Below are 15,543 nucleotides of genomic sequence, written 5' to 3' on the forward strand. Positions count from 1 at the left end.
TTCAGTCTTTCTTCTTAACTAAATATCCTCTCTGAACAATGTTTTACCTGCATCCCACATGTTTTGATATGTAGTAATTTCATTATTCAGTTCTAAATACTTTCTAATTTCTGTAACAAGTCTTTTTTAACTTGGGAATTTTCAGAGGTATAATTTTTCCTAATATATGAGAAGGGATTTTTTTTATCTTTTGCTACTGACTTTAATCCTTACACAGTATGAACACAGAATGTAAGCTGTGATGATATAGATTTTAACTTTTATTTTATCTCTATCAAAGTAATAGCTCATAGTTTAAAATTTAGACAGTACTACAGGCTTACATGTATAAGCTGCAGGCCCCTGCCCAATGCTACCGTACCCCTAATACTGCCCCTAGTAGCAACTCTGTGATTCTAAATATGTTGCTTATATAGCTATGCCTCCATTTTTCAATTTTACATATTATTTTCTTTTTACTATAGAAAGTAAAGTTCAGCTAAACTACATCTCCCACTCCTACATCTTTTACAAAGCATTAAGTTTTCTATGACCTTGCAAATCTGAAAATATCTTTATTTTGCTCTCCTTAAATTCAGTTTGGGTAACCATGGTATTCTAGGTTGAAAGTCAGATTCACTCACGATTTTGCAGGAAGGGCTTCGTTCGAGTCTAGTTTCCATTGCTCCTAGCGACAAGTCTGCTATTCTGATCCCTGAACTTTGAAGGTAATCTGCTAGCCTTCCTACCTTCCTCCCAACTCCCTCACCTCAGATAGAAGGTATTTGAAAGCTTCACTTTATCCCCAAAAGTTCTAAAATTTGCTTTGGTATGGGACTTTTTACATTTATTGAATTAGTCCCTCTCAATGGTGTACCTTTTCAAACTAAAGGCTCCTAGCCCATCAGTTCAGAGAAATTTTCTTGTTCTGTGTCTTTAACAATTTCCTCTTCCATTTTCTCTCTCTTTTACTAGATGGATGTTGCCTCTGTCTAGTAGACTGGTCCTCAAATCTTCCTACTATTCGGAAAATTCCTCTATTTCATCTTCAAAAACTTCTATTGGGTTTTTAATTTCTATTGTATTACGCTTTCCAAAAGTTTTCTTTCTCTAATTCTTTCTGTTTGATGGTATTCTGTGTTGTTCTTGCTTAATGAATATAATATTAACAATATCTCTAAGGATATTAATTCATTTCAGTGTCTTTGAGACTTTCTTTTCATTCGTCTTTGCTTCTTACAAGTTCCTATATTTCTATTATACTTATTATTTTGCTTTTTGCTCTTTCACATTAGAAGTTTTATCAAATGTCTGGTAACTGTTGCTCCGGTGACTTTCGGTTTGTCCATGCTACTTGCTTCAGCCAAAGAAATATGAGCGAACATCAAGTACACCACCATCCATGCAGAAGCTTTAAATCTGTCTATGGTTTGGCTCTGTCCCCATCCCCGAGCTTCTGCCCCCTGCCCTAGGAGAGAAGCATGCTGCAGATAGTAGCTGCTCACTGCAGGTCCTGGAATGAGAAGACTTGGGAGCTGAGTAGAGCTCAGTACAGTTGGCAATATGGCTGCAGATGGTTAGCAGTCCTCAGGCCATATGTAAACAAGAAATATTGGTTGCAAATCACTGAGATTTGTGATTCTATTTGTGGGTTAAAATGTACACATACACTTACACACAGAATATTTCTGCAAGAATTTACCAGACAATGGAAGTAGAAGAAGTCAGAGAGAGGAAACAATTTTCATGTTATATTCTTCAGTATTTTTTAATACATGTTCATGGCAAAATGTTTATTTTTATAAGTTACATGTAAAAAATCCTGATTAGAAAAAGGCAAAACGAAAGGTCTCTAAGAGCACTGAAATAAAAGACAAACTTCTCCAATTTAAAATTTTTCTAAAAATACTTTTACAGTAAGGCAATATATTCTCAGTATAAAAACTATGGAAACAAGAGAAAGACAGAAATAAGAATAAAAATCATCAACTACATCAACACCCAGATATGTCATTATTTGTACCATTTTAGAGATATGATTCATCACCTTGTATACGTAATTTTATATTCTGCTTTTCAATTTTACTCTATAATAAGCACCTACTGTGTTATAAGAATTCACAAACCTCACTTTTAATTGCTATATATATTTAAGCATACAGATATGCCACAATTGGCTTAATTATTCCCTTAGTGTTGGACAAATATATTAATTCTAATTTTTACTACCTTAAGTAATGTCTCATTAGACATTTCTAGGCATAAAGCATTTCCTATAGTTAGGATTTTTCTTTAGGATATATTCCTATTACCAGAATTGCTGGGTGAAGAGATGTGAACATGTTCAGGCTCTTGATACATAATGCCAGACTGCTTTCCAAATAAATTATATGGATTTACACTCCCATCGGTAATAAACATCAGGGCAGTCACATCATGGAGAATCTTTTTTTAACTTCAGCTTACACGACAGGCAAAAATCGATGTATGAGTAAGCATTATTTTGATAGTTTTCATTACTAGGAGGCTGAATATCTTTTCACATTTTTATTAGTTATTTGAATTTTCTTTCACACAAATTACCTGTTGCTTTGCATTTGCTCATTAATAAAAGCCTTAGTGCTTTACCAATTGATTTGTATATAATTTCTTCCATGACACTGAGTTCAGAAAGTCTTCTATTTTCCTTGAGCTTTTATATCTAATAATAGTAACATATCAACAAATCTTTCCTTCTACACCCTCACTGGCATATCTATCTAGTCTCTGGTTGTACATCAAAATCATCTTGGGACATTCATCTCAGAGATGTGGATTCAATTAGTAGAAGGAGGAGCTAGATAAATGTATTTTTTAAAAGCTGAAACTGAAAAGATGAAAAAAATGCATTATGTTCTAAGGTAGAATGATCATTAGTTTTTGGTCTGGTTTTTTTTTTATTTTTTTTTCCTGGTGGCCAAAAGTTACAATGAACCTGACTCTTTCAAAAGCTTGTCTTAATGCTTAATCTGCTTAAAACAATGAGGGGAAAAAAATGGCATACAATAAATTTCTTTGGAACAAGTAAGATGTCAGTACTCATCATGGAATTTTACAAAAGCCCCATGTCTCACCTGTTTGGAGAATACTAGGAAAAGACAAGGTGACTTTCTCATCTTCATTCTGATAGTTAAATCCTGTAGCATGTATTTCTGGAATGGAAAAAAAAAACATTACTTCACAAATCTGACTGGACTGATATAACCAAACTCAGACTGCAGCAATTAACATCTTTAAGAGCAAAATTTCTACTAAAACTAAATATTCTTAATTTAATACATTAAGTTCCTATTAACAAAAGTGTCGCTTTAGGCTATATGATCTAAGTTAAATAAGTTCCTTAAAAACAATTACGCAAACAAAAAAAAACCCCAATTATGCATCCTATATTATTAATTCACAAAATTTTTATGACATAAGGGAAATAGGGCGACTGTAAATGTGAAAAGGTTTTCTACCAGATTACCAGCCCTGCTTCATTTTCATCTTTGTATGACTATGACACAGCTTTCTATGTTGCAGTCTTCCTCATGAACATCTGAAAGACTGAGCAAAAGGCCAAGATTTCAGTGTTAAAGATATATCAGTGAAAGTTCTGTTCCCACCCAAAGATAGGTAAAAATTCCAACTAAGATCTAAATCCAATTTATTTCCAGTAAAATTCTTTGTTGTTACATTTTATGGAAATAAAGAAGGTGAAAACAGGTGTGTGGATTAAATTAAGGCTTTGACTTCCTCTCTACCAGGAGTGAGAAGAGACTGCTTATTTGATACTTTATAATGTTTAGTTGACACTTTAGGGAAAGAACTAAGTAGATCAATTTCCAACCATATCACATCACATCCCAAATGAAAAGTCAAAGAGGTAGCCTTAATAAGCACATGAAAAGATGCTCATCATCAACCATCAGGGAAATGCAAATCAAAACCACAATGAGATACCACTTCACACCCAATAAGATGACTACAATCAAAAAGACAGATAATAAGTGTAAGGGAGGATGCAGAGAAAATGGAACCTTCATATATTGCTAGTAGGAATGTAAAATGATGCAGCCGCTTTGGAAAACAGTCTGGCAGTTCCTCAAAAGATTAAAGAACGAGTTACCATACGACCCCGAGATCCCACTCCTAGGTATATTTCCAAGAGAAATGAAAACATATGTCCACACAAAAACTCATACACAAATGTTCACGGTAGCATTATTCATAACAACCAAAAAGTGGAAACAACCCAAATGTCCATCAACTGATGAATGGATAAAATGTAGTATACAATGGAATATTATTTGACAACAAAAAGAAATGAACTGTTGATATATGCTACAATATGGATAAAGCTTGAAAATATTATGCTAAATGAAAAAAAAAACACACACAAAAAGCCACATATTTATAAGAAATGTCCAGCATAAGCAAATCTCTAGAGACAGAAAGTAGATTAGTGGTTGCCTAGGGCTGGGAGGTTGAGGGGAAATGGGAAGTAACTGCTCATGGATACTTTGTTTTTGTAGTGATGAAAACGTTCTAAAATTGATTCTGATGGTGGCTGCACAACTCTATGAATATAATAAAAAACAACTGAATTCTACACTTTAAATGAATGGATTGTATGGTATGTGAATTATATCTCAATAAAACTGTTACTAGGGGCCAGCCCCGTGGCCGAGTGGTTAAGTTTCTGTGCTCCACTTCAGCGGCCCTGGATTTCGCCAGCTTGGATCCTGGGCATTGAGCTAGCACGGCTCATCAGGCCATGCTGACGTGGCGTCCCACACAGCACAACCAGAAGGACCTACAACTAGAATATACAACTATGTACTGTGGGGCTTTGGGGAGAAGCAGAAGAAAAAAAAGAAAACATTGGCAACACATATTAGCTAAGGTATCAATGTTTAAAAAACAAACAAACCAAAAGAAACTGTTACTAAAAGAGAGAGAGAGGTAGTAGGCTTATCAGTCACAGGCTTAAGCTTGATATGGGTAACAGTGATTAAGATTTAACAACATTCTATGAGCCAGGAAAGATGCCCACAATTCATTCTTTTTTTTAAATGAATCGCCTAAGAATTGAATTTGTGATATTTCTAATATCATCATGGTTCAAACATGTCTTTATAAGGCCAAACTCTTTACAAAACCAGTAAGAAACTGTAATTTCAGATTTTAAAAGAACTTTAATCAGTTATTCTTCATTTTACAGATAAAGAAAATGAGATACATAAAGTTACTGATTTGCCTAAGGTCATATAGCTGGACTAGGACTCAGTTCCCTTCCTACTTGTACTGCCAAAATTCTTTCTACTATCATAAGCTAGCTCCTAAATTTGAACAGAAACTCAAGACTGCATATATACAATACTGGTGAAATCTCTACTGAAACAATGACTTTTGCTGACAAAAACTCGAGATTTGCTCTAACCTGAATCCCAGGAATAGAATGATACTTAGCCTATAAGGAAGCCAAGAATTACCTCAATGCTTAAGAATGTACTTTTCTGACTTAGATGTATCAAACAGCATTATTGTAGCTCTGAGGTTCTATGGTCAAAGACCATCTCCATCAAGGTACACTAAAGCCAACTTGTTTGTATAATTGAAACAATCAAGTTTCCTATTGCTAGATTCCATTTTGCAGCATATGCTTTCAAATGTATGTATCAACTATATTACAATGTGTACAAAAAAGAGCAAAATTCCCTCCAAAATTCTCTCTTAGAATAGCCTTATATTAGAATTCTTTTTTTTTAAAGGATTTTTTTTCCTTTTTCTCCCCAAAGCCCCCGGTACATAGTTGTATATTCTTAGTTGTGGGTCCTTCTAGTTGTGGCATGTGGGACGCCACCTCAGCGTGGTTCGATGAGCGGTGCCATGTCCGCGCCTAGGATCCGATGAAACACTGGGCCGCCTGCAGCGGAGCACGCAAACTCAACCACTCGGCCACGGGGTTGGCCCCAAGAATAACCATATATTAGAATTCTTAAAAAGGCTCTTGTAGTATGGGAAACTCTTCCAATTATTTCATATTGAACAACATACTACCTGGCAAACACAGATTAGAGTTGGAAACAACTTTGGTCAATTGCAGTTTTGGATATTTCCATAAACAGCAACACCACTGATCCAGTGGCTCAAGTCAAAAATACGGAATCATCGGGATGGCCTGGTGGCGCAGTGGTTAAGTTCGCATGTTCCGCTTCTCAGTGGCCCGGGGTTCGCTGGTTCGGATCCCAGGTGTGGATATGGCACCACTTGGCACACCATACTGTGGTAGGCGTCCCACATATAAAGCAGAGGAAGATGGGCACGGATGTTAGCTCAGGGCCAGTCTTCCTCAGCAAAAAGAGGAGGACTGCAGTAGCTAGCTCAGGGCTTATTTTCCTCAAAAAAAAAAAAAAAATGGAATCATCTTAACTGTCCCCCTCCTTGTCTGTCTCTCTCTCATACCACATATCCAATAAGCAAATTCAATAGCCTATACCTTTAATCTCAGATTTCAATGCCTCTACCACTACAACCCCAGTCCAATGCACCATTATTTCTCTCCTAGACCACAATACCCTCTTAACGGGTCTGTTTCCACTCTTGCTGCCTTATAGTCTATTCTTGACACAGCAGTCAGAGTAATCACTGAGATCAAAGCCTCTAATGGAGTCCCAAAATTCAGAATGAAAAGCTAAGCCGGCGTGAGCTAGGCAAACACTTCTTAGAGAGGACAAAACAAAGCACTAACCATAATAGAAAAAATTTGGTAGTTCAGATTTCATTAATATTTGAAGTCTGTGATTATTGAGACACACTTAAGAAAATGAATAGGCAAACCACAGACAAGGAGAAAATATTTTATTTTATATGTACATAAAATATCATTATATATATATATGACAAAGAACTTATATCCAAAATATAAATAAAAACTTCTACAATTTAATGACAAAAAGATAGACAACTTAAATAAAATATGGGCAGGAGATTTGAACAATTTCACAAAGGAAAATATATGAATGGTCTAAAAGCAAATGGAAAAGTACTCAACAACATTAGTCACCAGGGAAATGCAAATTAAAACCACAATGACATACCACTACATATCCAGTAGAAAGGCTAAATCTAAAAAGGTAGAAAACAAAAATGTTGCCAAGGATGTGGAGCAACAACTGGAACTCATATTTTGCTGCTGGTGCCTCTTTATTGTTCCTCAAAGACTACAAGCATTCTCCAAGCTCAGGGTTTCTGCAACTGCTTGGAAAGTTCTTTCTCCAGATATCTACACATTTTATGTCACTCAGGTCTCTGCGCAAATCACTTCTTTAGAGATCTCTTCCATCACCTTAAAGAACAACTTTCACTCTACATTCTCTTACTATGATCTTTGAGCACTTATCACTACTTTACATTACATATTAGTTATTGTCTATCTTTCCAAATCGAATATATGTATGTGGAATGCTGATTCGTGGTTTTCTCCACCACCCTACCTGCTGTGCCAGAACAGTTTCTGGTACATAGTATATTCATCAAATATTAGCAGAGTGAATCACTTCAAAAAGCAATAGACTAAGTGATGATGTCATGGGATCATCAGTACTACCCATACAAGATATATTAATGAAAAACCACCTTTACTAATGTTATATGAATGGGGACTTACGGCTAGGGGTAAAATTTCCAGTTACAACACGATTTGTTGATTCAAAAAGGGATCTATCTTAAGCACCTTAGAAGATAATATTTGCTCTGGAAGTGTTAGATTGTTCAAAGAGTGGGTTCCATTCATAACAGCAACAAAAGTAGAAAATACCTGGGAATATACTTAATAAGAAATGTGTAAAATCTTCACAAAGAGAGACAGGAACCGGTTGGTGGTTACCAGAGGGAAACGGGATTGAGGGAATGGCAAAAGGAGTAAAGGGGCAAATTTGTACAGTGACGGATAGAAATTAGACTCTTGGTGGTTAACACAACCTAGTCTACACAGAAGTTGAAATATAATGTTATAAGTTATCACAAAGTTATAATAAATTATAACAGTTACCTTAATAAAAAAAGAAATCTTCATGAAGCAAATTTTAAACATTACTTAAAGACACAAAAGACAAACAACGGAAAGTAAAATAATATTCTTAGTTATGGATACATCTTAACATTTTTAATTCTCTTTAAGTTACATATATGATCTCAATAAAAGTAGCAACAAATTTTTTCTTTTTATAATTGGACAACATGACTCTAATGTTCATATGCAAAAAATAAATAAGTGGGGGCTGGCCCCGTGGCCCAGTGGTTAAGTTCACACACTCCGAGTTGACAGCCTGGGGTTTGCTGGTTCGGATCCTGGGTATGGCACTACGCATGACTCATCAAGCCATCCTGTGGCAGCATTCCACACAGAAGAACTAGAATGACTTACAACGAGGATATACAATTATGTACTGGGGCTTTGGGGAGAAGAAAAAAAGGAGGAAAGTTGGCAACAGATGTTAGCTCAGGGCCAATCTTCCTCACAAAAAAGGAGGAGAAGAAGAAGAAGGAGAAGAGGAAGAAGAAGAAGAAGAGGAAGAAGGAGAAGTCATTAAGAATGACTTAAAAAAAAAAGATCCGTAGCATTTAAAATAAATAAATAAAGGGACCAGCCCAGTGGCACAGCAGTTAAGTTTGCATGTTCTGCTTCGGCGGACCAGATCCGCTGTTTCAGATCCCAGGTGTGGACCTAGCACCATTTGGCAAGCCATGCTGTGGCAGGTGTCCCACATATAAAGTAGAGGAAGATGGGCACAGATGTTAGCTCAGGGCCAGTCTTCCTCAGCAAAAAGAGGAGGACTGGTGGTGGATGTTAGCTCAGGGCTAATCTTCCTCAGATAAATAAATAAACAAATAAGAGAAACGGTGAATTCTGAAAAGAAGTGTAATGAGAAGGTCTGCTCTACCAGATACTAAAACATATTACAAAGTTACAATAAACTCAGGAATAATGAGACAGTTCACCAGAACAGATTCAGAAAGTAAGCAGCAGAATCAAATACATATGTGATTCAGTATACAATAAAGGTGGCATTTGGGATGTGGGAAAAAGGTAGATTATTCCATAAACGGTGTTGGAGCAAAAATTTAAGTTGGATATGTACCTTATATCTAATATCAAAATAAATTCCAGATGGAACAAAGATTTATACGTAAAAACTAAAACTATAAAAACACTGATTTTTAAAATAATCTCTAGCTAAGGAAAGCTTTTCTAAACATGCCTTAAGATCTAGAAATCATAAAAGAAACAAATAAACTTAATGCAAAAAACTTTGGCATTATAAAAATGACTAAGCAAAATCAGAAGACACGACAACTTGAGGAAAAAATATTGCAACTTTTATGATGAAAAAAAGTTACTTTCCTCTACACATAAAAATTTCATTTTTAAAAAAATCAGTAAAAAAGGGCAACATCCAATTACAAATGGGCAATGATATAAACAGATCACAGAAAAGTGAAATACCAATGGCTTTAAAAATATACAAAAAGATTCTTAATCTTACAATGTAAAGAAATGCAAAGTAAAGGTATTGCAAGATAACTTTTTTGTGTGTGTATGAGGAAGGTAGGCCCTGAGCTAACATCTGTTGCCAATCTTCCTCTTTTTGCTCGAGGAGGATTGTCCCTGAACTAACATCCATGCCAATCCTCCTCTACTTTATATGTGGGACACCACAACAGCATGGCTTGATGAGCAGTGTAAGTCCATGCCCAGGATCTGAACCCACAAACTCCGGGCCACCAAAGCAGAGCATGAGAACTTAACCACTACACCACTGGGCCAGGTCCAAGATAACCATTTTTTACCTTTCAGATTAACAAAGATCAAAAAAACTGAAAAGATGTGGAACTAAGGTTTAACAAGCTGGTGGATATTGGTACCATCTCTATGAAGTGCAATTTGACAATATCACTCAAAATTACAAATATACATACCTTTGACCCAGCAATTCCACTTTCAGGAATGTACCCTAGATACCTTCTCATATGTGCAAAATGATGTTAGACATATGCCATACTGTGCACTGCAGCATAGAATTCCATTTAAATGTCTATCAGCAAAGGACTGGCTCAATGAATTATGATAAACTCATTCCACGGAATACTATTTAACCATTAAAAAAATGAGGAAGCTCTTCTTCTTTAAGGCAAGGTAAAACAGGATTGAAACAAAAACAACAACCCACTAATTGGGAAAAAATATTTGCAAGTCATATATCCGACAAAGGGTTAATCTCTATAACATATAAAGAACTCACACAACTCAACAACAAAAAAATCAAACAACCCAATCAAAAAATGTGCAGGAGACATGAACAGACATTTCTCCAAAGATATACGGATGGCCAATAGGCATATGAAAAGATGTTCATCATCACTGATCATCAGGGAAATGCAAATCAAAACTACACTAAGATATCACCTTACACCCATTAGAATGGCAAAAATAACCAAAACAAAAAGTAAGAAATGTTGGAGAGGTTGTGGAGAAAAAGGAACCCTCATACACTGCTGGTGGGCAGGCAAACTGGTGCAGCCACTATAAAAAACAGTATGGAGATTTCTCAAAAGATTAAAAATAGAAATACCATATGACCCAGCCATCCCACTACTGGGTATCTATCCAAAGAACCTGAAATCAGCAATTCCAAAAGTCCCATGCACCGCTATGTTCATTGCAGAATTATTTACAATAGCCAAGACATGGAAGCAACCTAAGTGCCCATCAACTGATGATTGGATAAAGAAGATGTGGTATATATATACAATGGAATACTCCTCAGCCATAAAAAAGAATAAAATCGTCCCATTCACAACAACATGGATGGACCTTGAGGATATTACGTTAAGTGAAATAAACCAGATAGAGAAAGACAATCTCTGTATGACTCCACTCATATGTGGAAGTTAAACATGTAGACAAAGAGAACAGATTAGTGGCTACCAGGGGACAGGGAAGGTAGGGGGTGGGCACAAAGGGTGAAGTGGTGCACCTACAACATGACTGACAAACAATAATGTACAAATGAAATTTCACAAGGTTGTAAACTATCATAAACTCAATAAAAATTCTTTAAAAAATGAGGAAGCTCTTTACGTACTGATTTATAACAAGCTCCAAGACAAGCAAAGTACAAAGCAGTTTTTTGTAAGATGCTACATTTATATTAAAAAAGAAATTTAGAATTAGCTAAAGTTGGTATTTCACCAAGAAAATTTGGCCGAAGCAATAAGTTTTAAGTTTAGAACAACAGCACGTCTTCTGCACTCCACTGAACTTTGTTAGCCGTCTACACACACACACACACACACACACACACGCACACACACAGAAACACACAAAATCTCTTCCCTTCCTCTCTCTGTGTTAAAACGGCCTTCTTATATTAATACTTGAGCACGACAACTTGCATTGAAAGGTAAATCATTAGTTGAGCCATGAAACACTTTTTCCCCCTTTATGTTTAAACATGATAAAATTTAATCATGGAAAAGGAAGTTAGAAAAATACAAGATGGTACACTCAGGAGGCCACATTTTTAAAAAGATTGAACTAGAAAAAAATACACAAATAAGGTCAGCCAAAGTTGTTATTGCTTAAGTCATCTACACAAGCCTCTAATGAGTTCTGCCTGGTATTATGAGATACAAATACAAAATCTTCTAAAACTTCTAATATCAGAAGTTCCAATTTAACTGTACTTTAAAACTTCCCTTATAAATTGTCTATTTGGAACTCAGAATGTCTCTTCCTCCAAGGCACTGCTATATATAAATAACAGGCAAACTAACCCACATAATTCTATATAGTCCACATATGCCGTATAGTTTAGCACTAGAGCACGCACATGATGAGGTTTTGTTTTTTTATTCAGAGGGCAACCTACCTACCATATTGTTTCTGTGGTTTTAGAAAGCAGTTCGTGGTGAGTGAAAAAGAATTTACAGTTCAACAAAGGCTTGCCACAGCCATCTGCTACTTGAAACATACTTTGCTTCTTCATAAAGTCCCAAATAGTTTTGCAATGGGAAAGAAAACACACCATTCTGGAGGAATTCCAAAGCAGCCTACAGAGAACATGGAACTAAGAACTCAGAGATACTTCTTACTTTGCAAGGCTCCAAGAGGACCTCTTTCTCACCCTGGGGCAGAAGAGCCCTTCCAGTATATGCACAGTTACAGTTCAAACAGTACCTATATTGACATTTCCAGATTTTGAGATAGATTTACTATTTATATAATATAGTGATGGTCTAGCCCATAGGCTATCTGAAAACTCTAAAGAGGATTAGCCATGTGCCAAATATAAATCAGGTCCAAGACAACAAAGAAATTCCTTCTAAAGTATGTCTATTTTTAATAAATGACTGTTGGGTATTTAGTTAAAATGACTCAGCAGCAGTATAAATATTAGAGTAACACAGAGGCAAGGATTTGTATGCCAAGCCACTTTTGTTCTGGAGTTATCTGTCGATCTGGCAGACATGCCTTAGAGGCTGAGTCTGGTAGGCCTCAGGGACAAATCCTGGAATCCAGGGCCCATCAAGACTGAGGGCCTTGAGAAACCACCTCCTGCTTTGGACTTGAAACTCAAAAGTTGATAACTTCATAGTAAAGGTGAATAAGAAGAAAACTAGCCCATAAATGGAATGCAATAAGACTTCAGAAAATCTGAATCCCTGATATTGGAAAAAGATTACCCCTGAGTACTAGTGACCCCCAGATGAAGTAAAGAAAAATCCTCTCTAGAAGAAGCAAACATCATTGATTTTGACCACACAATTTTAATTTTCCTAATTCAACATCCAATAATCAAATAAACTTGGCACATTAGCGGACAAGACAAATTGAATGAAAAGACCTAAAATAACAGGCAATAAAATAAAACAGGAGCTCCTAGATATTAGTAGATATATTCATATACCTTCTTACTATGTTCAAGATGATAAAAGCCAAGCTTGAAAAATTTGGCAGGGAATGAGAAGCTAAAAACACACACACAAAACAAAAAATCTTGCACACTTATAAAAATAAATTATAGAACTAAAATATACAATAATAAAAAAATGCAACAAAACACACCTTCAATGGACAATCTTAAAAGTGGATTAGATACAGCTAAGGAAAGAATTAGTGAGTTGGAAGATAAGGCAGAATAAAAGATCCAAGACAAAGCACACAGGGAAAAAAGGATGAAAAATACAGGGAAGGGTAAGAAAGATGGAGGATACTATTAGAAGGCTGAACATACATTTAACTGGAATCCCAGTAGGAGAGATGAGAGGACCGAATGGAGCAGAAGTAGTATCTAAAGAGATAATGACTAAGACCATTCTGAAACAATTTAAGAGAGACTAAACCATAGATTCACCAAACCCTTTAAATCCCAAGCAGGCTATGTAAAAAGAAATCCAAACAGGCAGAGTATGGTTAAATCGCAGAAAACCAAAGACACAGAGTAGCTGGGGTGGGGAGGCTGGGGGGAGGTCTATTCTTAAAGGAATAGCCTGAGAGCCAACTTCTTAAGACCAATGATGGAATGAAGATGATGTGGAATAAAATAGTCAACACACTGAAAGGAAACAACTGCCAAGCTAGAATTTTATAGCCAGCTAAAATAATCTTCAAAAATGACGATTATAACACTGGTTTACACATCAGTTGAAACTCACTGAAATGCAAAATAGACACCAAAAATACATCTTATTGTACGTAAATTATTCTTCAATAAAGTAGGAATTTAAAATGAAAGTTAAAAAGTAAGGCAAAGATATGTCCAAAGGGGGCTGGCCCCATGCCTGAGTGGTTAAGTTCGCACGCTCTGCTTCGGCAGCGCAGGGTTTTGCCAGTTCAAACCCTGGGTGCAGACATGGCACCACTCATCAAGCCATGCTGAGGTGGCATCCCACATGCCACAACTAGAAGGACTCACAACTAAAAATATACAACTATGTACTGGGGGCTTTGGGGAGAAAAATGAAAAATAAAATCTTTAAAAAAAGACATCTCCAAAGAAACAAAAACAGAGACTTTGCCAACAACAGACACATACTAAACATTACAAAGGGCATCCTTCAAACAAAATAATTCTAGCAGGATTGCTGGAATGAGGAACAACAAAAACAGCAAAAATTTGGGTAAAGCTAAATGAACATTATACTACATAACACAATGCCAACATTTTATGACTTTAAAATAAATAAAAATATATATATAAGAAAATTAGGGGCTGGCCCAGTGGCGCAGCGGTTAAGTGCACACGTTCTGCTTTGGCAGCCCAGGGTTCGCTGACTTGGATCCCGGGTGCGGACAGGGCACCACTTGGCAGGCCATGCTGTGGCTGGCATCCTGAATATAAAGTGGAGGAAGATGGGCACGGATGTTAGCTCAGGGCCAATATTACTCAGCAAAAAGAGGAAAATTGGCAGCAGACATTAGCTCAGGGCTAATCTTCCTCAAAAAAAAAAAAAAGAAAATTAAAGTACACCACAACAACAGCATGTAAGTCAGAGGGAGATAAATGGAGACTAAGTGCTCTAAGATCCTTATATTGTCCAGGAGAAGAGCAAAATGATCAATTAATACTGGATATTTTAAAGTCAGGGACAGACCTTGTAATTCCTGGGGTAGTGACATACATCAAAAAACAACAAAAACAATTTAAAAAAACTTTTCTAATTAAAAGAATATGAGAAAGCACATAAGAAAATGGTAGACTTAAAGCCAAATAACACTAATTACATTAAATGTAAATGGACTAAATGCTTTATTTAAAAGACAAAGATTTTCAGATTGGAACTAAAAAGAAAAAAATTGCAATGAGCTGTTTTCATGAAATATACCTAAAATAAGGATGCAGAAAGGGTGAAGGTAAAGAATGAGAAAAAATATTAACCAATAATTCATAAAAGCAGGGGGAAAAATCAGTAAAAATGAAGATTTAAACAAAATTAACAGACAAACGACACAGTAAGACATATATAAAACATTACACCTAACAACTACAGAATCACACTCCTTCCAAGCACACACAAGCATTTTAAAAACTGACCATATCAAAGTAAGTCCAAAGGACTAAAATCATATACAGTCATGAGCTGCATTACGATGTTGCAGTCAATGATGGACAGCGTATACAACTGTGGTCTCATAAGATTAGTACCATATAGGCTAGGTGTACAGTAGGCTAGACCATCTAGGTTTGTGTAAGTGCACTCTATGATGTTCGCACAATGATGAAATCACCTAATGATGCATTTCTCAGAACATATCCCCATCATTAAGCAACACATGACTGTAGTATGTTTCCTTACCATAGAACCGTTAAACTACACAATCTCGGGGCTGGCCCCATGGCCAAATGGTTAAGTTCGCATGCTCTGCTTCAGTGGCCCAGGGTTTCGCCAGTTCAGATTCTGGGCACAGGCATGGCACTGCTCATCAAGCCATGCTGAGGCACTGTCCCACATAGCACAACCAGAAGGACCTACAAACTA

At 36.2% G+C, this 15,543-nt stretch overlaps 1 protein-coding gene across 1 annotated transcript in view; it reads right to left on the reverse strand.

The window, feature by feature from the left end:
* Window positions 1–15,543, reverse strand: part of NPEPPS (aminopeptidase puromycin sensitive) — an 87,965-nt gene that overhangs the window by 40,409 nt on the left and 32,013 nt on the right. The window contains exon 3 of the mRNA XM_044746082.2: window positions 3,093–3,170. Within this exon, the coding sequence (XP_044602017.1) occupies window positions 3,093–3,170 (78 nt within the window). The remainder of the gene's footprint in view (window positions 1–3,092; window positions 3,171–15,543) is intronic.

Source organism: Equus asinus, chromosome 13 (assembly GCF_041296235.1).
Source record: "Equus asinus isolate D_3611 breed Donkey chromosome 13, EquAss-T2T_v2, whole genome shotgun sequence".
NCBI lineage: Eukaryota > Metazoa > Chordata > Mammalia > Perissodactyla > Equidae > Equus > Equus asinus.